We start from the raw sequence: 24,957 nt of genomic DNA on the forward strand, positions 1-24,957 counted from the left end.
GTTGCATATATGCTGCTTTTGATTTTATTTGATTTTTCGTTGTTGTTGTTGTTGTTTTTGCAGTTCAACTATTCATTGTACTTTCAGTCGTTGCCTTTCTTCACGCCACCACAAAGGACAACAACAGAAATATGAATAAATGGAAATACACAACAAAAACAAAAGCAAACACAAAAACAAAACTAAGTGGAAATAAGAATAAAACTGAAATAAAACGACAACTAAAACGAAAACGAAAACGAAAAAGAAGACGAAAATGAAAAGCTAAAAGAAAGTTGTACAATATGAAATAATATTGTTAATTTAACACGACAGCACTATAATGTGCGACTATAATTTAACAGTTAAGCACTTATACGCACACATATACTCCCTTGGCACTCACCAACTTGCACACTCACACACTCGCACACTGACACACTCTCATAGACACAGTAACATAATAGTTGTAAAAGCGTGGAAGAGCATAAAGACACTGTGGGTGCCCGCTTTTGGGCGAGAATGCGGTTTAAGTGTGTGACTGACGGGTACACAGCTTGACTGTCATCTGTTGTGCATGTTTTTGTTGCTATTTTCTTGATTATTCATCAAATTAAAATCTGTCAAATGTGCTAAATTTTTTTTTTCCACCAACCAGAGTTGCCATTTCAAATCTCCTACAATACGCATAGTGAACGCATAGTTATTCAATAGTTAGGGGGATGAGGAGTTCTAATATTTGTTAAGTAAATTTGAAGTGCATGAATTAACAGCGGTAGACATTAGTACCTTTTAATTGGTCTAAAGTATTAACACAGTACTCCTTCTAATGAAACACTTTCTTCCGTGATAAAATATAAAAAATTTTAATTGTGGCCTTAAGTTCTCACAAATATTGCTTTTTATTGTTTTTAAATTCTTAAAAACCCTAAAATACCTGATATAATGGAATCAAATAATAACTGCTGGCTTCATTCGTCGGGACCGAATGCGCAATGACGACATTAGGCGAATCTGCGAGGTACCGGACATAATTAAATGGAGTAGACGGAGACGGAGACGGAGACGGAGACGGAGGGAGTAGAATCTGCAAGTTCAAAGAATGGAAAATCATTGCAATGGTGGAGAAACCAACAATTGCGAGGTTACCCGCTCGATCGCCGAAGAGATGACGTGAATGCTGGACGTCTGGCTCTACAGAAACATAATAATTTGATATGTCATAAATTTACATAAATATATCCAATTCAATTGTTGAAACAAAACAGGATTTAATCATATAATGAAAAAGAAAAAGAAGAAGAGGAAGAAATAAGAAATAATAACTAATAACATAAAAAGAAATGAATAATAGAAGTCAAAAAAGGAGAGATGAAAATGTTCAGCATAGTTGGTTTCATCACTTTTTCAAGAACATTAAAGCATGAGTAAATTTTCAATCCACTAAATGAATTAACTGGGGGATGGGATTGAACATACAAGATAAAGTGTCTGATTGCATTTAACATGGTAAATGCCAGCGCGATCCTTGTCACTGTTCTCTCCAAGTTGACGCACAGCCTCCACGTGGCCCCTCTGGATAGTACGTAACTGTGAAAAAGTAATAAGTCCTTACCAACTCGCTCAAAAGACCACAATGAAAATGTTTTTCGATTTTACAGCATAATCTTTTTTTGTAAAAAAAACTTTCCAGAACCGATGTAGCGGAATGCCCAAAGTTGGTAACCAAAAATGTGTACTTACTATAATATTTAATATTCAATATAAAATTTAAAATTTAAAAGAACACATTGCAGTTCGACATATTAAATAAAGACAAAAAAAATAAGGCACAATAAATCTATACGACTCAATCTTCGTCAGTAACCTCACTATTATCTGGCCGCTATTGCATTATTTTTGTATTAAAATATAATCAATTTCAAATTACAACAAATATTGAATTCATCTACCCATATATAGAAGCGTTCTATTAAAGTTAATGTGAATTATGATCTAAGAATTCAAAGCGAAGCACTTTTCTTATAAATGCACTTTTTCACATATCCGTAGTGCTTTACAATATTTTTGATGCCATAGTTAGAGAACCGAAACACTTAACCACTTGAAAAATTTTTTCTGTACCAAAATTGATTAAAAAAGTACCATTTCTGTCTCGTTCTATTGTCTTGTAATAAAAAAATACAATATATATAAAATCTACAGAAGATTTAGAACAGTACAAGTGTTTTTATCTATAACAATTTCATTATTTGAATAATCGGCCTATCTTCTGCTGACCATATATAATGCATTTCTTTTTCATCAAATAGTTCTTTTGGTAATCTAATATTATTTAAGGTCTTAAAATCCATTCCGATCGAAATTTTCTTTCAGCTTTTGCAGCTTCGGCATTTTTCTTAAGTCAATTTATAAAATTTTATTAGGTTCATAGTGCACAGTTGCATCTATAAATAAATTTAATTGGATGATGAAACAGTACGCACAATAGAGTCCATAGTAACATTTTCTAAAAACTAGTTCCAGAGTACCATACGGAAAAAAGTAACAATTTTGGTACTAAAGTACCACATGTGGTAACCGTGCTTATTCATATTGAGGTGTTCTTCAAGAGTAGCGATTAGCATGCTTAAAAAAAGTTCAAGAATACTTTTTTCAAAAGTAAGAGACTAAAATCTATAATACGTTCGTACGTTTTATTCTTTTTTTATTTCATTTAAGCTTCTTTACTTAAAGGCTGCGTTATAAAAGAAAGAAAGAAATTTCGATTTTAATCGAGACACGGTGACGTTTTATGTGGTTTTATGTGACTCGTCACATCGACTGTATGTGACCATGTAAGCATGGTCTTCTTGCAAAAGCGATTTGGTCTTGTGGTTGAAAGACCGGTTTTGCCAGGTGAATCCAAACATTTTTTCGGCGTCAGATGTTCAAAATCAATTTGGTTTTGTCAACCGTCAACATTCTATAGAGAAATGGTTTTATTTCAATTCGTTGAAGCAGCATTTCACAAATGGTTTTCCAATTTTCCATTTGGCATTTATTTAATCCGTGTGGGACCCATTCACCTATTTGATCACTTAGGTCGTGACTTCCCATTCATTGCCTATTCTAGAAACAGTATCGAGTATGTTCAAATCTCTACTTATAAAGTTTTGAGAGATTGCCATAGTGATGAAAATAATTCCACAGAACCAAGATTCAATAGCAATGAGTTTTATTTACAGAGTCTTTCCATGCAACATTTTTTTCAAGAAAAGTAATACCAATTATAAAAATGAATCAAATATTTACAGAATATATAACTGAAAATATATTTACCGCTGTTAAAAATTCGAGTATATTTTCCAAATAAACTGCTGGATAAGCTCTATTCTATTGCAGTTGGTTACGAGCCTTACTCATAACCAAATGACGGAGAGTAGCGAGCACATGAAGCTGCTGCACAACAACTTAACATACTTCTTTCATTGTGACTGTAGGGCATAATTAAGCGATATTATCTAGTATAGTGCAGAATAAGAATATGAATGAGATGAGGAGAGGAGAGGAGAGGACAGGAGAGGAGAGACGAGCAGCTATAAAGTAGGCGAAAAGCATAACTTTTGTAGTGCAGAGGACTTCGCTTGTGGATTTGTGTCGCTTATAAATATGTCACCATTAATCTAAAAAAGCGCAACTTGTCTCTTCTGTGCTAAGATAATTTTTCTTATTTTATTATTCGCATTGCAGGCTACCAGTAAAGCTATTTGCCATTCGCTATTCTCATGTACAAGTATGTGCTTAACTACTACTTATGCTACTTTTTCACTACCACTGCACAGTGCCACACTGCCATACTACCATTTTTACTGCTAAATTACAACTATTTGAAGTGAGCATGTTTAATCTGACTTTAATACGTGACTGTTTGTGGGCCTTTCTTTTGTGTAACTTCCAGACTCGGTACTCGGGTGTGTTTTGTGAAAAATTTCTATAATTAAAATTTCTTAATTGTTTTGGTTATGAGCCTTTATATATTATGAGCCTTTATATTTAATGTCACATTAGTTTATGTTTTTCAGTATTTGCCACTGCAGTTACAGAACATTTCTTCCTCTTCAATTCTGACTTCAGCTCTAATTTTTTCTCACGTTCTTACCTGCTAATGTGGGTACATCGTCTGCCCGTCATACAAAAGGAAAATCAAGAAATACTGAGTAATTTAACTGTGTTTCTGTTACTTTGACATTTCAACGGTACAATGCAAATTTTTCTTCCTCCTCCTTCTCCTTCTCCTTTTTCTTCTCCTCCTCATCCTTCTTCTTACTATTTAAAATAAAGGCAAATTAAAATGAAATAAAGAAGAGGAAAAGAATCCTTACTTGCTTATAAAAACTTAGTTTAATGAGCTCATTAAAGGACGTACTCCTTAATATGGGCTTACTTTTATTTTCAGTTTTATTTACGTTCACATTTTTTATTTATATTTTTACTTTCTTATTTTTATTTTTTTTTGTTTTGTGTTTTTGTATTTTATTTTTTTATATTTTCTATGGATTGCATAAAATATTTTCAAGTCGTAGAGCTTGCAACAATGACTATAAAGTACTTATCCTGCTGAAATAAGCTGTTGAGGGAAAGTTTTTTAAGATATAAGCTACTTAGAAATGTCTACGGGCAGACAAGCTAGCATACTTATCTAAAAGTAGACAAATCAGTTTTCTAAGAAAAAACACTTTAGGAATAAAAAAAAATGAAAATAATATAAATTAAATTCAAAACGTAAATATAAATAAGCCAAGGCACAATAGAACTCAGAAGTGGAAAAAAGAGGTTAAAACTATAATTAAAAATGCGTACAAGTCGCAGTGGAAGTACATCGTAACCCAATGGCTTCCTTTGTTGCTTTTCATAAAAATCAAATCTATCTGATAGAATTTAATATCATAAAATAGTTCAAAAACTTTTTAAAGTACTTTAACCACTACTTTTGCTCACAGCTGTGCTTCCTTATTGTATCTTCAGCTTCACTAAGTTAAGTTCGTATTTTAGTTAAATTTAATGCCATCAAGTTCTATTAAATTTGTTCCATAAGTGCTTCCATGAGTGCTTGAACCCATGCCCATTCTTTTACTGTCTTTAAGGATATTTCTTGTTCGCAGTTTCACTCGAGAAACCTCAAATACCACAGTGCTCTCATGAAGTGGTTAACATTGCAGTCGGAATTGCACATTTCACTCTAATCGCATTAAGCATTTAGCTACTTAAGAGCTATAATTGAGAATAAAGAGGAAAGATACTGAATACAGCACAAACTAACTTTCAAATTTTATAACTTTAAACCTATCTTATTCAACTTGAGTGTAATTAATTGAACTTAGTTAAGAACATTTGTTGTTAAGAATAGTTTTTGTGCAATTTAATTTGGTAAATGTTTTTTGGTAAATGTAAACCGTTATCGGAACAGTTTTTTCAAAATAGATAAATTGGAGTTAGTATAAATAATTGTTTCCGATTTTTCTTTTAATTAAGAAATGAAATAGTTTTCAAGCGATTGCGTTGTGCATTAACGGCAATGCCGGGCTTCAAGAGCTCATAATTAACAATACCACTATAGTCCCACCAGGCACAGACCAGACTCTATCTTGATGTTGAAAGACCGGCTTTGTCAAGTGAAAGCGATGATTTTTTCCGCTCCAGGTTTTCAAAAAATATCCCTTTTTTGTCACGCCTTATCCAGTATCGTACATTAAGTGCGATTAGCACCCCATCAATTTAATCAAGGCACCGAAGAAATGATCTGCTACTATGCATTTCTGCTCCAATCGGCGCTTCCCTTTTACCTTCTTCGTTGAAGCATCGTCATCCATTCTCATGACATTTTATGTACATATTGAAATTTATTAGTATTTTATTTGGTTTTTCTTCAATTGTACTTAAATTATATGTTGTTTTAATGATAAATGCGAAAATCCCCTTTTCTCTTTTCGTCTAAATACTTTCACTTGGTACAAAATGTTATTCGAAATCTGGGTTGCGCAAATAAGCTTATAAAAACGTCACCCCATCAGAAATCTTTCACGTCAATATGTCAATAATACACATCACCTCAACAAAATCAAATAACCGAAAATGTTAGCTTTATACATACACGGATACAAACATGCACACACATGTACACATATACAGTACACAGTATAGTCCATTAATTTAGACCATGTATTCCTACATGAGCTTGTATGAATGTACTGAAGCATATGCAGTAAGTTAACGTAAAGCTGACACAGGTACCACTAATACCCCAGTAACTACTTACGTTACATATCGTTGATGAAACTAACGTAACAGAAAACACAAGAAAAGCTGTAAAAGCAACAATAACAACAACGAAAACAGCAAACATAACAAACTTAAAAACACTCCCGCTCCCATTAGGAACACGTACCAAAACCTATCTGAGCCACTAAGTGCATACCCAATGAGCAAAAAAAGTAAAAAAAAATTAAAAAATTAAAATGTAGAAAAAAATAAACAAATAATAAGCAGACATAACGGTGCCCTATTGGTCGTAGTCGGCATAAATTTCACGCTATGAATATTAAGGGTTCTTGTAATTTGTATGTGGATTTTTTTACACTAGGACATAATGCTCACAGTTAAGGAGTGAAGGAATTTACCGATAATTAATTTAATAAGTTATTTAAAGCCGACTTGTACTTCTGCCACCAATTCTTTCACAAAACTCAAAAAGCTGAAGAAAATACGCCCATTTCATCCCAAAAACAAAACAGAAAGTAGTCATGGACATGCATTAAAAGCAAGGTACGTCTCTCCATTTGAGACACTTGCACTTATTCTTGCTCTCCAATTTCCAGAATGCAATTTCTTTAACAGTCATCTTTTTCCGCAAACGTCCGCACGATTTTAGTAAAATCAATATAAGTGCTTCTTCTTCTTTACCATCAACTTTAACGGGGCATTGCGCTTCAAAACTATTCTAATGAAAACATAGAGATGCTGAAGAGATTGCATGACGACAATAACGATGATGATGAAATGTTTCTTTCAGTGCCAATAGTTATATGTAAGGCCTAGTGAAAACTAGGCCTTCTTTTATTTTAATACTAAATATGATAGATGATAACATTGGATACCATAATAATGATGACGACCCTGTCTGGCCCAGAACATATCTCTTTAAAATATTATTTACCTACAGAAACTACTTCACTCATTGGTTATGTTAAGACCAGTATGTTCAGTATCATGTAATGAGAAAGGTCTGATTTTGCAGCACCCATACTACAAATAAAATTTTCAAATGAAAGTTATCACCACTACCGAAACACAAAAAAGATAAGAAAGGGATTCCCTCCAAATTCAATGCGACGAAAGGTTGCCAGACGGGTTCCAGTTGGATATCAGGAGTAATAAATATTAAAACTTTTGATTTTTATATAACAGAAATCTTTTTGGTATTCTGGATACATCTTGACAAATTTCAAACCTCAAGTACCTAGTGCTCCTCACCACATTATGGTATAAAGTGTTTTGTACAGAAAACTGTTCGTAATTGTTCGTCACTGTTCGTAAAAAATGCTTGTAAAGAGCACATATTTTAAGTTGCCAAAAGCATTTTTCATGCATTCAAATAACAATAAAAAATATGCTTGTAAAGAGCGTAAATTTTAGTTAAGAATATTTGTCATGCATGCAAAAAATAAAAAATGCTTAAAAAGAGCATATTTTTGTAGTTGTCAACAGCATTTGTAGTATTGCCAACTGACAAGGAAAAGAGCTTTTTAATTATGTCACAGAATACCAAAACCTTTACTGCAGTCAATTTTGACAAGTTTATAAAGTGCACAGAATAGGTCTGTTAGTATAACACTTAATATTCAATACAAGTTAATACTCATAACTAAAAAAAAACTCTAATGATCCCTTTGCACTTATTGCAATATATATATTAGCAATTGAATATATTAAATAATCTATGCAACTCAATATCTTCGTCCGTAACCTCACCATTACCTGGCCACTACTTAATTGATTTTATATTAAAAGCAAATCTATTTGAAATCACAACAGATACTGAATTCATCTGCCTTTATATACTTTAATTTTATTAAAGTTAATGTGAGTTATAATCCAAAAATTAAAAGCAAAGTATTTTTCTTATAAATGCATTTTTCTCATATCCGTAGTGCTTTGTAATATTTCCTGTGCCATAATTAAGAATGACACATTCGTATTGAGGTCGTCTTTAAGTATAGCAACTTCCATCATAGAGAAATTTTTTTTCAAAATTTATAGATAGAAATTTACAATACTCTTTAATCAAATATTTTTTCATTAAGAGTGATATCGTCCATCATAAATTAAAATACTGAAAATGAGAAGAAGAGAAAAATTTCGATTCAAATATTGACACGGTGACGAGGCTTTATGTGCCTCCTTATGTGTAAATATATATAGTTGCTTATATATATATGCACAAAAATATATATGTTTTAAGTTCCGTCACAAAAAAGATACCAAAATAGTGATAAATGTAGGTAATCAGTAATTATGACATGACTCTCTGTATAATATACCTTTCGATCATGACCAAAAAAATCATAAAATTACCGTGACAATTCCCCCTATGACTATCTGTACAACATGATGATAATATCTTGCTTTCAGTATCTATAGTAATGCAAAAGTGGATGGTTGCATTACCATGAAGGAAACTATGGTGATAAGAGAGAAGTCACGCCTACGTTTATATTGAGATTATTCTTGATCTTCATGTTAATGCTGAATATGATTTATGGTAATACCATATCATATACCATAAAATTGTGATGTTGATAATAATGATGATCATGACTGGTAATTTAAAAGAGAAGAATTGTTGTTTCCTATCATCAGTTAAATATATCAACTTAACACGTTTTTACAGTATTATTTTTGTTGAATACATATACTATACTATGTATATGTATAGAGTGTAATTAGCACGAAACACTTGGATACTTTTGACTATAATTTTTCTTTTATCTCTATTAGTGTTAACATAAATAGTTTGCCGAAACTTACTATTGTGGATGTAGCGCAACTTACTGTTCTAAAGCAACGTATATTATCAATAATATTATATGCAGTCTTTATTACTACAATTACTAAAAAATATTAAATGAATTTCAGAAAACCCTAAATATATCACAAATTTGCTAAGAAAAATATAAAATTATTTGCACTGAAAAAGAAAAAAGCACAGAGTTTCAGTACATTTTGCAAGTACATTTCCATGAAGTACGCGGGCAGGGTGAGAGAAATGGAAACTCAATTCGAAACGGTGTTTACTTGGCTGAACGTACGCCAATTCTAAGCGGAGAACACCTACAAATTATACGAAAGCAACCAAATATCAGCAAAAAAGCTTTGAAACCAGCACGAAAGTATATGAAAATTGGTTTGAGATATTGTATGTGTGTATGTGTACATGTGTGTGTGCGATTGTATTTATAAAAACACATCAATTTAATAATAGAAACCACGAAGTAAATATTTAACTATGTCTGCAGTTGCACTTAAATATAAACAGGGGACTTGTCTATGGACAGATCCAAGCGAATGTTCCAGCGAACGAAAGGCTTAGTACTTTGTGTGGAGGAAAAATTCAAAATATAGCAAAATATGCATGAACGGAAGTTAAATGAAATTTGATACCGCAATGGCGCGCCGTTCAAAGTGACTGAGGATGTCAGTTCCTATTGCATTTCGGTACTGACGTTAGCGTTGTTTTCGGTGTTTTCGGTGTTGGCTGTGCAGTTTCTGTTTCTGTGTCTGATAGACTGACTGTTGCACTGTTGGTAGCACTGTTATTGCTGATATTCCTTTTGCTACTGCGGCGGTTATTGATTTTGCCATTTCACCATAGTGTTGCAGATAGTGTTGCTGTGCATTTATAATAACAACAAAAGTTGCCTTCAAAGTCCACAAAACGTGTAGTTTTCGTCCATATTTTTTTGGTAGTTGAGCACGAAAAGCACAGCGCGGTCTAAGAAAGCCGTACGGTTGCGTTTGTTGGCTGGCTGTTATTTAGTAACCGAACAATAGTTACAAACGTCATAGTCGGAAACGGATACACGCAGCACCAGCAGAGCTAGAGCTAGAGCAATATTTACACTGCCGCCTTTAAATTAGCTTTTACATTGAGAGAATAAAAAATATGTTGAATGCATGTAAAGTATGGATGTTTTCTTTAAACTATTTTGATATAATGCTTCGTGAAGTCCTAACTGCCATGGCTGCCTCTCACTTAAATGCTGACTGATTAGTCCTTAAATTATCTAAAAATTACAGAGTCTTGTTTTGAAAGATAAAGGCTCGACTTGAGAAGTCCTTGTTAATTTTAAAAACGGTTTTTTTTGGAATTGTACTACTGACGTAATTTTCTGCTCTTCCTCTTTGTATGTAAAATGCGAATACAAATTCCTAAAAATTCACTTATGATTCTGGGTCCATTGTATTATCACAGAAAACTAACACGATTTACAATATGAATGTATTATATTGTCAGCAATTATTGTCAAAAATTTAGTTGAAAATATATACTTTATGAAAATGGTTTTTTTTTTGTTAAATAATTCAATGTTTAACATTTTTTATTTATTAATATCCATATTTTAAGTCTCCTTGAGAGTCATCATCAGGATTACGATCTATAAAGATATCTTTTAGATTGTAATGCTGATGATGGCTCTCAAGGAGAGTTAAAATATGGAATATAAAAAAAAATATTAAAAATTAAATTATTTAACAAGTAGAGACCTACAGCCAGATTAAAATATAAATAAAAAACTATTTTAATAAACAGGCCGATAAATAAATGTAAAACTAATTTTAAATATACTATACATTTTTGTGGATTTAAAATGGCTTACTTAGCTAATTGAAGAGGACTCGTTCCTCCATCCGCTACAACTAACTAAACTATATATTATTTCTTAGATTTTCCTTTTTTAGTTTTGGTTTAATGTTTAAAAATGTTTTCAGTCTTATTTTGAAGCACATTCTTATTGTTTATTGTGTGGTAATAGTCCTTCTTATACCAGTTAATATGGGTAACTTCATCTTTTTAAACAGAATTTTTCATCACTTCAACTTATGTGTAATGCACTGAATTAGGCTAATGTTTTTAAAGCTTTTCAGACTTCAAGCTGCGTGATATTGCACTGGACAGCAAAGTCACTTCAACTCGCTTAATCAAAATAAGTTTAATGTTTTTGACAACCCTGCTTTTGGGGCACTACCCACAAATGCCACCCGCTGCACGAGTAACTTCGCAACGCATTCATAAATAAATAACTTTTCATTTTTCTACGCTCTTTTTGTGTACAGAAACGTATATAAGCGTAAATAAAACGGAAAAATCTGTTAATGAGTTTTTAAATTTTTAATTTTGACACAAAAAAGTTTTTGTCCTCTCATTCTCCTCTATGCAATGCAAAAGGAAAAGTTAACTAATTACAATTTGTTTTTTGTGTCTGTGCTTCTATTCAGCGAAATTCAGGATGTGGCCATTTTGCTCATTTCCGAACACTTTTCCCAGTAACGTTTGTACGTATAAAACTTTTCAAAAAATGTTTTTCATCAATTAGTGGCATAAATATTTTTCCTTTTCTCCATTCTATCTCGTTTTCAGTTAGTTTCCGAAAATGTTTTTCCTCATTTTTGCATTTAATTTTTTCTGCTAAATATTTGAAAAATTTTTAATTAATATTTTTAGCAATTTTGAGTGGATGTCCTTTGAAGGTTGATTTTTAGTTAAATATTTGGTTGCTCCTTAAATATTTTGATTATTTAAATATATTGTCAAATCAAAAAGACACCAGAAGGACACCAGAATATATGGGGGTTGGCAGCTTTCTTGACTTAAATAAGAAATGATAAAATATTTTGTTTTAATTAGAAGCTGAATTATGAGAATCTTTTATACGAATTAACCAAACTTTGAACATTTTTTTAACATTTATAGTTTGTACTGTTCATAATAGTATTGTGCTAATAGTGGTGTAAAAGAACTGCTACACTAGGTGCGGTTATACTGGCGATCCCTAGTGGATTCACCTAGGCCTAATGCAACTGCTACACTAATTTTTCTATGTATTTTTTCATTTAATCGCATCTGTTAAGAGTTAGTTTTATAAGGGCTTATGAGAAGTTTGGTTATAATAACTAATCTCCATCAATCACATTTTTTACAATACAAATTATTTTTAAACACAGCTTGGGAATAAAACAGCAACTTAATTTATAAATTAAATGCCATCTCTGCTTTCAACGGTTGCAACTGCTTAATAATTCATTTTGAAGTAAAAGCAAAATGAATTCCACAAATAAGTCTTGATCCGCTGTCAAGCTTTTAATAAAAATATAAATAATATAATAAGCGTTTTACTATAGCGAATAATAATTTAATATAACATAGTGACTACTCAATGCAAAACTCTGATTACAGGTCTACGTTATACGTACATAATATTTTTTGCAGTCAAGTGATTCATTTCACTTGAGATGCAAATGTGTTTCAAACATTCTTCTCTTTCTTCAAACCTATTGACAAACATATTTAAAACCTATTGATAAACATATTGATATCAAACATATTGTGGCTGTGGTCAATGGTTTCTTAAATAGCAAATATGTTGCACATATTAAAAACTATTTGAAAGACGTGTTCAGTCAAAAGGGACTAAGTTTTTGTAAACAAATATTGAAAAAAATTTCATTTTGGAGAAATTGTACACTGAAATGGGGTGTCCGATGAACAGGGATATTGGTCCGCTCAACAATGTTGTCTGCTTAACTGGGTTGTCTTTTCAACTCTCATGGGTATTTAATTAATTAATCCGTTAAACAGAGAATTCTGTTTAACATAGGTGTCAATACAAAATGGATGAACGGACCTTGGTGAATCTCCACTCTACTTTCTACTCTAGATTCATAGAACTGTCAGGTTGGTTTTCCTTTACCTAATGGGGGAGTCGGTACCTATTTCGGCGTTGGTCATACACTGATCTTTTATGTATGAACCAACGCTATTTCTTTGGTATCAAAACGGGCCGTTTTTTGAGCTCATGTGGGCTTTCTTGGTACACAAGGCCGCTACTCCAACCTAACCTTTTACTCTACAATCGACTAATATATTATTAACTAGTATTATTATTATATTAATATATTAACTATTAACTAAAAAAACCAAAAAATAGATTTGGGTTTGACATATTATTGTGGTAATAGTAAAGTTTACATAAGAATGCTTCTTTAATTCTAGTAATGCTTACTTCTAAAGTACTTCTAAACAACAATATTTCAGTCATTTCAAAAAAAAAGTTATATTACTTTATAATTTAATAGTATTCATAACAGTATTTAAACAAAACTGCATGAAATTTTATGTAAAATATTTTAATTTATAATTTTTGTTCATTCTACTACTAATTAAAAACATTTCGGCTGCATATATATAAAATTAAATAGCATATTTAATAAATGCAGTGAAAACTCTCTTGAGCTGAGACACATCATTAGTCATTATGCACCTTTTGTACATATTGGAGAGTAGTGCCCGACTAGAGCAGTTAAGTTACTCCAAAGTAATGAAAAATAATATACCTAAAAATGCTGTCCGTTCAACAGCTAGCTGTTTGCTGGGAGAGTTTTCACTGTATCATATATCTTTGCATTTGTCTTTTTCACTTTTCAACCGATGACATCCATTAATCTATTTTCTTTATTGTGGAAACACTACTCGTTGGCTTTTTCAAAAACTACTCCTAATCTTACAACAACACATCACATTAATTTAATACAATTCGAATGGAAAAGTTTTCAATTAATTATTTCTTATTAGAAAATATTAAAAGTTTATGATTGAATTTATTTAAAATTAAGCTAATTGCTAATACAATATTATTTTAATACTGTACTGTGTACAGTTCAATATATTTTTAACATTTTTTTTTTAAATACTTGCAACTATCCTAAATATCTTTTTTATATCCTCTTTTCTGAACTTTTTCTACTAAAATTTTTAACATTTGAAAAACAAAAAAAAATAAAATTAACAAACAATTAACAATAAACTACTGCTACGACTATTCTACTACAACCCTGCTACCTATTCTTCTACTTTTCTGCAACTTCAACTCCAACTCCAACTCCAACTGTGTTTGTGTGTGCGTGTTGCGGTTATTATAACGAACCACAACAAAAAATAAATTCTCTAACAAATATAATGAACCAAAATGCAAATGCAGCCGGAAGGCGGAAACGCTAAAATCGGCAAACCGGAAAATAAAACCGCTAAACCAAAAAAAATCAAACTCGGTATAACAGTAAGTTTCTGAAGAACCTTAACTTTAGTATTTTTGTATAAATTAATGCGTTCAATGATTTTGTATTTTTCATTTTTCAATCATTTAAAACTATTAAATACTCCTTATATACTCTTTGCTGAAGTTTAATATACATTATATATATATTTATATCTATTAAATATATATATACATACATATACATATGCATATATGTATGCTTAAATATTTACACTTTTTTGTCAATACAAATTTGTGACATGCTTCATAAAATCTTTATTAATACCGCAAACCATAACAGAACATTGAAATATAACTGTACTGTACTTTTCGATATTTACTCATATTTTTAAGTAAATAAAATTCATTACATACTCATACATGAAAATCATGTGGCATAAACAGTAAGTACACCAAAGAACATATAACATATCAGGATAATTATCAGGACATGGAGAAAAATATTAGTTATTAACGGGCGGGTGAAGATTGGTGCAGAAGGGAGTTGGTACAGTTCAAATTCTGCAAAATCTTGAAACAGTTTCAGTTCACTAATCTGGAAGAATGTGAACAAATACTGAAAAACTGTCGACAGAGATATATGAAGAAATAAGTTCAATATTATATACAATATATCAGTCACATATTAAAAAATTCAAACCGCATAAGAACTGCCTCACTTCACTGAACTCAATACTAAACTCACATGAGCGAAGAAAATAACCCAACCCAAGACCAAGCAGCACTATGAATGGGAAAAAATAAATAACAAAATTTAACAATTTTAGAATACTAAAACTGAGTAAAAGTGCTAGATAACAGCGCCAAAATAGACAACTTAACCAAGAAGATTTACCATCTTCTGCAGAGATTTATAACATCTGTGGAAAATATCTCAGAAAAATCGAATGCAAATACAAAAAGTATTAAAAAAGTATATGAACGGTTAGACAATAAAGGAACAAATACTTATATGAAGTGTAAATAAATAAACTAAATAAATGAAGAATTTAAAATAAGGAATATATATAAAAAAAATAAAACTGCAAAAAAATTTGCAAACTGGAAAATATCATTTAATATCATTTACAAAAAAAATATCATACCGCATATAAAATAATATACTCAATAAATGAACTTCTTCACTGCACCCAAACAAGCAATCAATGTTCAACTCAACTCAAAGTAGTGCATTAAAGCACTACTGATATTCGATGGACGACGAACATAAACAAATTATGTGGATGGTATATTATTGTTTTTTCATGACCCAAAACTACAACTTCAGCAGTTGTAAGGTGTCTGTTTTCTATACTACGCTCGATCAAGATGGCAAAGGAAGAGCAGATTATCAACTACTCTTTTTTGTAAATAACATTTCATATAATGATTCATTATTTTCAATACCAACCTTTTGGAAACTACAAATACTAGATTCCTTAAAATTGTAGAGGCACCGATAATACTTGCAGTATAACCAGAATAACCAGTATATTCAATATTGTAATGAATATCTGTCATGTGAGGTTGAAGGAGATTGTTGATATTTAGAAGACAAGAAACATCAGACAAATACTCCAACAGAGTAATAAAATAATTGCGTGATTAACAACTTGAATTTCTTCCCTATTCACGGCATCTACTACCTATTTGCAGATCAAAACGAAATGCGCATGGGAATGCATCTGGCTTCCAATAAAGCAGATATTGCTACGGCATATTTTGAGACCAAAGATAAATTGTGCTTCTAAACGAATGATGAAATGTTACAGAATCGTTGGAATATATACAACCGCTTTAAAAGACTATATTACTGAAAAAGCCGAACTTCATCTAAAAATTGTCGCGTTATTAACCATCCCACAAACTTGTTGGTTGATGGATTATTTCAAAACTCACTTTTGTATAAGTATAGGTGTATAAAAAAAAATATTATAATTTAATAATTGATTGAATTGTGCACTTATTGTGCATTTCCACATGTAAATATAGTAATTGGACTTTTTAAAAATATATTTTCCATTAGATTCTATTAGACACACACCTAAAACTCAATTAAACTAAAATTAAAAATTAAATAGATAATTTCTAAAAAATAATGACATGCAGAATAAAGAGATATTAAATATTCCATTAACGATTATAAATACTCGTATGAAACAATTAATTTTCATTAAATTAATTCACATGAGTACTAATTTTTGTAGAAAATAAATTAAATAATTTTGAAACGTGAGTTTTTGTGAGAGAAAAAATGACAGTTACCTGCGATGGCAGAAAAAAAAATTAAATATAAATAATTTTTATAGTTGCTGTGTTTTATTTTAATAGTACCACAAATCGTCTCAGTTGTTTTGTAAAAAGCATTTACTGTCAGTTTATTTAGTGCAGAGCTTGGCATCTCAAAGATTGAAGTTGCCACAACTCAAGTCAGAATTCAAAAAGTTTTCCTCCAAAACTGGCTACACTGCAAAACGAAGGACGAGGATTATGAAAAAATATGAGACTTCCTGTGAAGCCACAAATGAAATATGGGAAAAACGACAAAAGAAATGCCAAGAGATGACAAAGAGTATTAAAAAATGTAATTCGCAAAAAGTCTGCAACGCGTTGCAGTTGCAAAAGGCACCAACACAACTCACACGGCAAAGTAACAGCAATATTTTGTTGGTCGCTGTCACTGTTGCAGTCACTGTTTTCCCTAGAAGTATGAGTAAACACGCCACACACATCACGTTTGAAGTAGTAGAGAAAACTAAATGTATTAAAATGTACAAAATAAAGTTAGAATTTTGAATAAATAATGTATCAAAACAAGGTCTCACAACCGAAAAAAAAGCCACGCTACGTCAGCAGCGTAAGGCGTTACGTCATAAACGTAAAGCGCTACGTTAAAAGCGTAACGTAACAATTTCACCTCTTCTGGCTGCACACGCAAATTAGTTCATGCTAAGCTGTAAGCTGTCATATTCATTCGTTCTACAAACATGTGCATTCCCCCATTCGCTCACACACACACACACACACACACACTTATGCATAAATATGCTTACGGATTGCATTTACCGTTTTCAGCGCATCCATTAAAATGCTGCTTCTTACTCGTACGCCATTTAAAAATTAAATTTCAATCTTTTCAAAACTTTTTTGTATGCGTTCACTTTTCTATTTTGCATTTTCTATTTTCTATTTTCTATTTTCCATTTTCCATTTTCTATTCTATTCTTCTATTTTGAATTGCATTCATTTTTCTCAGTGTATGCTTTGAATTAAGAACTTTTGAGAAACTCTTTTACGTTTTCTTACATCTTAATGCTTTATGTGTTATTATTTAAGTACGAATCTTCTTAACATTTGCAAGTATTTCTGTTGCTTCCTGAGGAAGGCAAAAAGCAATTATTTTCGAGTGTATAAATAGAGTTGCATGCAAAGTATTATTTTATTTTTATTAACTTTTTCATAACTGAGGCTCTTTGTGTCCTTGCTGTAGTTATAGCCTTAAGATGTAAGTTATTACCTTTCATCTTTACATTAAATATAAAAAAATAAATATTACAAAAATAATCAAATCTAATGTCTCAAGCATTTGCTTGGGAGGTCTTATTCTTTCTTTAAGCTCCCTGAGGTATATGGTAATTCAGTAGAACTACATATTATAAACAAATAAGTACCAGGTTTTCTTCACAGAGTTGTCTTCAGTCAGCATGGTTTCGATTCTTCGTATCTGGAGCAGATTTTGCGCCATCAAGCATCTGCTGATTTATGTCTTCTGGCGTTAAGTGTTTGTTGAGATAGCGTAAATACCATTGGGTATCCAGAAAGTTAGTGTTTGTCTACAGACTTGTCTAGTAGTTGTTGAAAAGTCTTCAGAGCTCATAGACTTATTAATAACTGTACAGATAAGCACGGTGTGCGAGTGTGCCTGCTAAGCAGATCCAAATATACTGCTTTTGGTCTCTTTGCGTCCTGATTGTGTTATAGTCGATTTCCGTTTAGGAATTAGAACTTGATGATTAGTATTGAAAGTATTGAACCAACTACACTAGTTCCGTTAGTTTGTGTAGTTCATTTTTATCCATATTTGGATTACGCACTATGTGGGAAAGCAGTTTCGTTGTGTCATGGCTCCCAATTCTACTATAAGCCTACAGTTATTCACTGAAGCCGACTGGTAGCGGTGTGCTATCATGGATTGGAGGAGAGAATAAATATGTTTAACTTAGTAGTAGCAGAGGTTTGGTAGATGGCAGAACTACGCTTGTTGCTCCTCAATGGACATAGAATTACCAAAACCAGGTTGAAAATTTAAGATATTTTTTAAGATATGTCGGTTTAGCTCGATGTGTCATTGCAAACTAAGCCACACACCCAAACTAAGATCCTTAATTTTGTTTTATCTCTCATTTACGTCGCAACTTAGAATTAGGTTTTAAATAATAGCTTTTACCTCTATGAAGTTAATTAAATTTAAATAAAAGCTTCTGAAGTTTGCATATAATTAAAGATCCTTTAAAAAAACCTGGATCGTTTTTTCGAACCACTAATTTAATTTAATTATAAATTGTGGATATTTCTTCATTTAATTGGTTTGTTGCATGATTATTGAAACAACAACTTTAAAATAAAATGATCTTTTTCATCACCTTTTTTTTTTTTGGAATAAAATATCTTCAATTTTAATTTACAAATTGATAACAGTCGCTGCGAGCTAGGTCCAGAGTAAACGGTGATTTTACCTTTTACCAATACAATAAAGAAAGATCATGTATCTCTATTAAATCAGCTATCCTAGCCTGATTTTTGAGTGGATTGATTATACATGATCCATGTGTTTTCTCTTGTCGCAAACCAGATTAGAATTTATTTTTATTGCGCTAGAGCAGCACTAAGCAGTAATGTGGGGAATAACAAATATTTTATTTTATTCAGATACCTGTATTCAGATACCTTTAAGGTATCAGCTAACTTGAGAGACTTCACTTTAAGTTCATTTCCAATGATTTCATCGTTGTAAACATTTTTGCATGTCTGTTTTCAAGATTCTGTAACTAAAATGCGATATATTTCGTATCATGTACCATGGCACTCCCAATTAGAACATATTTGGGTTGTCAAGATTCTATTCATCCTTCGTGAAAAATTGTTGCAAAGAAATAAATCCTCACTTTCGCATATTTTTTTTTTGAATAAATATAAAAATTAATTTCATCTTCACATTTTCCTAGATTTTAGTACATAGAAACACACATTTGTGCCACATTTCATCACGAAATGTTGCTTTTTAATTGAGATGATTCCAGTTAAATTGTTTAAAACTCAAAGGCAACTAATTCCCTGTTTGCTAGGAGTTAAACGATTCAATATATATATCTTATATATAAAATTAACATTGTCAAAATGTTAGTTACCGTACTCCTCCGAAACGGCTTTACCGATTTTTACCAAATTTTATATGCGTATTCAGTAGGTCTGAGAATCGGCTACTATCTATTTTTCATACCGCTAAAGTGATTAGGGTGTCCCTATCCAGCAAAAATATCTTTATTGCTTTAACAAAAAATTTTTTATTTTTTTGACATAAATTTTTTTATATTTTTGAAAAAGAAAAATTTTTTCTTAATATTTTATGTAACTACGCCAACAAGTACATCGAGCATTTACATTCACTTCGTTTCTTCGTCTTCGCCTTGCATGGCAGATGGAAAATGTACTAAAAATTTTTCTAAAGATTTCACTAATGATACTATAACAAATACCGACGAATATCCAATATATCGTCGAAGAAATCCCGATAATGGGGGACAATGGCGGGTGGTGCCATATTCGCCTCTGCTAAGCAAGACATACAATGCTCATATAAATGTTGAGTTTTGCAGTTCTGTGAAGAGCATCAAATATATAAGTATGTCCATAAAGGCAGTGATATGGCTGTGTTTAGAGTAGAAAATACTAATGTAAATGCTCCTCCAATGAACAAAAACGGTGAAATTACGTTCTACCAAATTGGTCGGTACATCAGCTCCAATAAAGCTGCTTGGCGTATCTTCGGTTTTCTAATTCATGAACGGGATCCAGCAGCTGTTCAGTTAGCCGTCCATCTTGAAAACGGTCAGCGTGTATTTTTCACGAACGAGACAGTGATTGATCGTGGTACAAATCCACCTAAAACTACACTCACTGCATTTTTTGAATTGTGTAATAGTACGGATGATTTTGGTGCCTTTGCAAGAACATTACTCTATTCACAAGTACCACGCTATTTCACATGGGCTCAAACAAAAAAATGGATGCCCCGCAAGCAAGTTTCACCAGTTGATCCATGTCTCAATTCATTTAAATCGAACGCTTATTTACAGATAATCCAAGACACACTGAGTGCTTTTATCTTCGACTGTTGTTGGTTAATTTTACTGGCCCATTATCATTATTATTATTTACAGTCAATCCAAGACAATTTAAATTTGAAGATACAACAGTTGTTGCCAGGGAACTTGGTATCATACAAATCTATTGATTTTAAATTAATAATTTAATAAATGAACTATAATAACTTAAAAATAATATTGTTTGGCGTTTGTTATTTTTATTGTCCTTTTCGTTCATAGCGCTCCATGCCTATTTCATGCATATACCACATACTTACACACTTATAATAAGTAAGTTACTTTTGTCTACACTAGAATTTATCTAGAAACTAGAAATAATTTATAAGGCAAAACAACGTTTGTCGGGTTATCTAGTATATATATATATATACTGATATTTAATTAATAGAAACTAAAGTGTAAAGACAAAATATGCCACAAATATGGTCATTTCAGGATGAGTGGGGTTCACAAATAATTACAACCTGCAGCATATGCACACAAAAATATCCCAGGATTTTGCTATTGAAAATGTCATTAAATGTTGGCAGTGAGCGAGCAACCTAACTAATAACAAAAACAACAACAATTTCTGTGGTATTCGAAAGTTGATTTTGATATTTACGTAGAGCTACAATAGAGCTCGTAGAGCTAAATACAAAGAGGATATATTTGCATTTGTTTGAAGATCTGTCTCTGGGTGAGTGTGCGAGTGTGCGAGTGTGTGTGTAGCTGCGTGTAGCTGTATGTATGTCAATTATATTAACATAAAGTATTACGAACATAACTCAAACTCTACAAGAGCATGCAAATCTGAAATGATACACAAAACTACACATGAGTGCACACTAATACTGTGTATACACTGGCAACGGGCAACTGGCAATTGGCAACTGGTAACAGTACACAAAAATTACACTAATGTATAATGTGTAATGTGTAATGTGTAACTGTAAACTTGTACAATTATAAACAAATATAATTTTCATATAAGCAGAACAAGCCAGGCGTACTTGTCAAATTTCAACGGCATACACAAGCAAACGCACACACACACAGCCTACATGAAGCCTACATGAAGTAGGCATAAAAACGAGCAGAACACACACCTACACACACACACACACATCTGAGCAGCCATTTTAATCGCTTGACATTTGAATGACAGCTTGTCGGAAACAGAATTTGCTTTTGGTATACTTACATGTCGTGTCAAACACACATCAAGCAAACACAGCTAACGAACACAACACAGTGCATGCCAATGTGCATGTGTTAGTGCGTACCGTACATCCTATACTAGTAATTGTTTAAAGCGTGCAAGTGTATAAGTGTGTAATTATGTGTGTATTCGCTTATAAAAGTGCATTCATCTTAATAATTGAACGCTGATACAAGCAAAGGCACTCACAACACATCAAGTCACGCACGGACGGCCCTTGGCGCTTAGTATAAACATTCTATTTAGCATGGGCTTATGCCTCGCTGCTTTCAGCAGCACTGCAGGATATGTCAATGTATGTGTGATGGCAGTGTATGTGTGATGGTGCGTACTCGCTTAATGCTGTCATAAACTTCAATTGAATTTCTCAGTTAAAATTTTGCACACAAGTGTCAAACTAATAACGTCAAGGCACGCGTCAGTGTAATAAAATGCCCAGATTTTACGAAATTTCAATTATTTAACATAAAATTGCAACAACAAAAAGCCCAACAACAACAAAACTTGACACCAACATCGAACTGAGATTCTTTTGCATTCACTATCCTTGCTGCCATTGTTGCCACTGTTGCTGCTGCTGCTGCTGCTGCGGCTTAAACCCAATTAGATTTAATTAAATTCAAATAATTCAAATGTGTTGTGCTTTGTGGAATTGGGAAAATTGTGAAAATTGTGAAAATTGCGAAAATTGGGAAAATTGGGAAAATTGAGAAAATTGCTTAAATGTGTCGCCGTGTGTAGAGGACTGTGTCCTCTACAATATCCAAAGTTTGTATATACCAGAAATAATATGCTGTGCATAACGTCAAATATTTCATTTTAAATAGTTAAACGGCGTCAAATGACTTTCAGCTATTCGCCGCTGTACAAATAATAGTCCTTGCTGTTAACCACTTGTAAAGGACATTGGCAGCTCCCGAAAAAAATTGCCTCAAAAAAGCGCAACGCTTAACGCCTAACGCTTAAAATTCAGTTTTAATTAAATGCCGAAAATGCCAGAAACTGCTTTTTGATATTTTAATTTGTCGAAAATCGCGTTCCTTTCCGGTACTCGGGCCACTTTGCGCAACTTACAGCACAACACAGCGTATTAGTGTTATTTTAGTGCCTACTTTGCAATCAGTCACATTCAGTCGCATTCAGTCACAGTCATAAAAGGTGTTAAGCCTCATGCAAAAATTTCCAAAAGGCTTTAATGCTTCAAAAACTGCTCAATTGTGAGAAATGCTTTTCAAATCTGGAAAAACAAAAACAAAAGAATTAAAAAAATTTCGAATTTCGAATTTTCGAATTTTCGCCAATCCTTTTTTTGTTGTTTGTTGAGACTTAAATGCACGGCAATTGCTGCAGCGAGTTTTGTATTGTGCGTTTAATGCCAAAAGGTTTATGGATTGAAATGCTTTTATTTTTTTTTTTACTTTTTTCGTTTACTTTTTTCATTTACTCTTTTCTATTTTCTGTTTTTGAAAATACTTTCGTTGTTGTTGCTTTGAAAATTTTGTTCCAAAAGATAAATGTGAAGCCTTATTCCACCTTTTTGAGTTGTTAATGAGTCTTCCATAGTCACCAGCTTTTTCTTTGTTTACTTGACTCACTCACTCCAAATTAGTTGCACACAGTTTTCAATCTATATTTTTCTTATTTTCTTATTTACTACTTTTTCTTTTTCTTTTTGTTTTTTTTTCTTTTTGATAATTACTTCACAAATCAATTTCTTTTTCTTTTCTCACATGACTACAGGTGCCGCCCACTAACCAAACCAAACTTGAGGGCGAAAAGGTGATGTTCTCATGCGAAGCAAAAGCTATGCCTGGTAATGTCACCGTAAGATGGTTTCGAGAGGGTTCTCCAGTGAGGGAAGTTGCCTCGTTGGAGACGCGTGTTACAATACGTAAAGATGGTTCACTCATCATTAATCCGGTGAGCGCCGATGATTCGGGTCAGTACTTGTGTGAGGTTACTAACGGTATTGGAGATCCACAGAGCGCTTCGGCATATTTAAATGTTGAATGTAAGTATAAAGCAAAAATTCATTCGCCACCACATTATTTAAATAATAAATTCAAATAAAAATATTTTTAAAAAAAATAAACAACATTTACACAATTATAAAATCTTATGTTGAGCCATTCCGAGTTAATGCATCTGGGCACTTTTACTCTATGACGGCTGGGGGGTTTCTACAGAGTCCCACCCATCTCACTGACTAATTTGAGTATTCCTCATAATCTTCGTGATTATTCAATGACTGATCTAAGATCTGCGTACCGCCTCGTATGGTTAGTGATTATTCTAAGATTAGATAGTGCTAAGTAGGACAGCCTGTCGGTCTTCGCATATAGCTTCAGAGCTCTGTCCCTTATGTATTTTTTGACTATATTTATTTTAAGGTCTCCTAACATGTCATTCATGTGGATGTACCATAAAACTTAAAAAAAAGAAATATGAAAGAAAAGTAACCAAAAGTTTTATTTTTTCTGGAAGTATTTATTAATGCTTTAAAGTGTTCAAATGTTTCGAATGTCAAGTTGTCCGGATAGAATGAAAATCGAAGATTTGGATTGATTTGATTTAAAATTTTTAAAGAGTGTTCGAGCTGATGAAATACTTCCAAGCTACTCGAGCTATAATAAAACTAGTACACAGAAAAATTGAAAACCCTCACAGAAAGAGTTCAAGTTCAGCTTTGCTGTCTCCTGTTTTACGTCCAAAACACTAGAAAAATTCACGTGACTTTAACTGTCTGACATTCTATTTCATTAGCATTATCTTTTAGTAACAATCAGCACGTTCCCTTTGGTTATGGATATGTTAGGAATCTTTGACCTGACGTAACTTTAAGTATCGTCCATAAACTTGTAATATGAATACCATTCACTCATATTTAAAACTTCAACTTCATCCTAAATTTAAACCAATTTATCGAAAAATCCAACATATCAGCATTGTTAGACAGGCACTGCAGTGGAGTATATAAGATATTGGGTGATCCAGTGCGCCCAGAAAGGATGCAAATTATTCGTAAAAGAACATTGTTACC

At 32.2% G+C, this 24,957-nt stretch overlaps 1 protein-coding gene across 1 annotated transcript in view; it reads left to right on the plus strand.

Annotated features, from left to right (window-relative positions):
* The window catches only part of LOC119688214 (protein turtle), a 122,418-nt gene that overhangs the window by 58,427 nt on the left and 39,034 nt on the right, over positions 1-24,957 (plus strand). The window contains exon 6 of the mRNA XM_038102897.1: positions 23,658-23,928. Coding sequence (XP_037958825.1) covers positions 23,658-23,928 — 271 coding nt within the window. The remainder of the gene's footprint in view (positions 1-23,657; positions 23,929-24,957) is intronic.

The sequence above is a fragment of the Teleopsis dalmanni genome, chromosome X, assembly GCF_002237135.1.
Source record: "Teleopsis dalmanni isolate 2A chromosome X, ASM223713v2, whole genome shotgun sequence".
Lineage (NCBI taxonomy): Eukaryota > Metazoa > Arthropoda > Insecta > Diptera > Diopsidae > Teleopsis > Teleopsis dalmanni.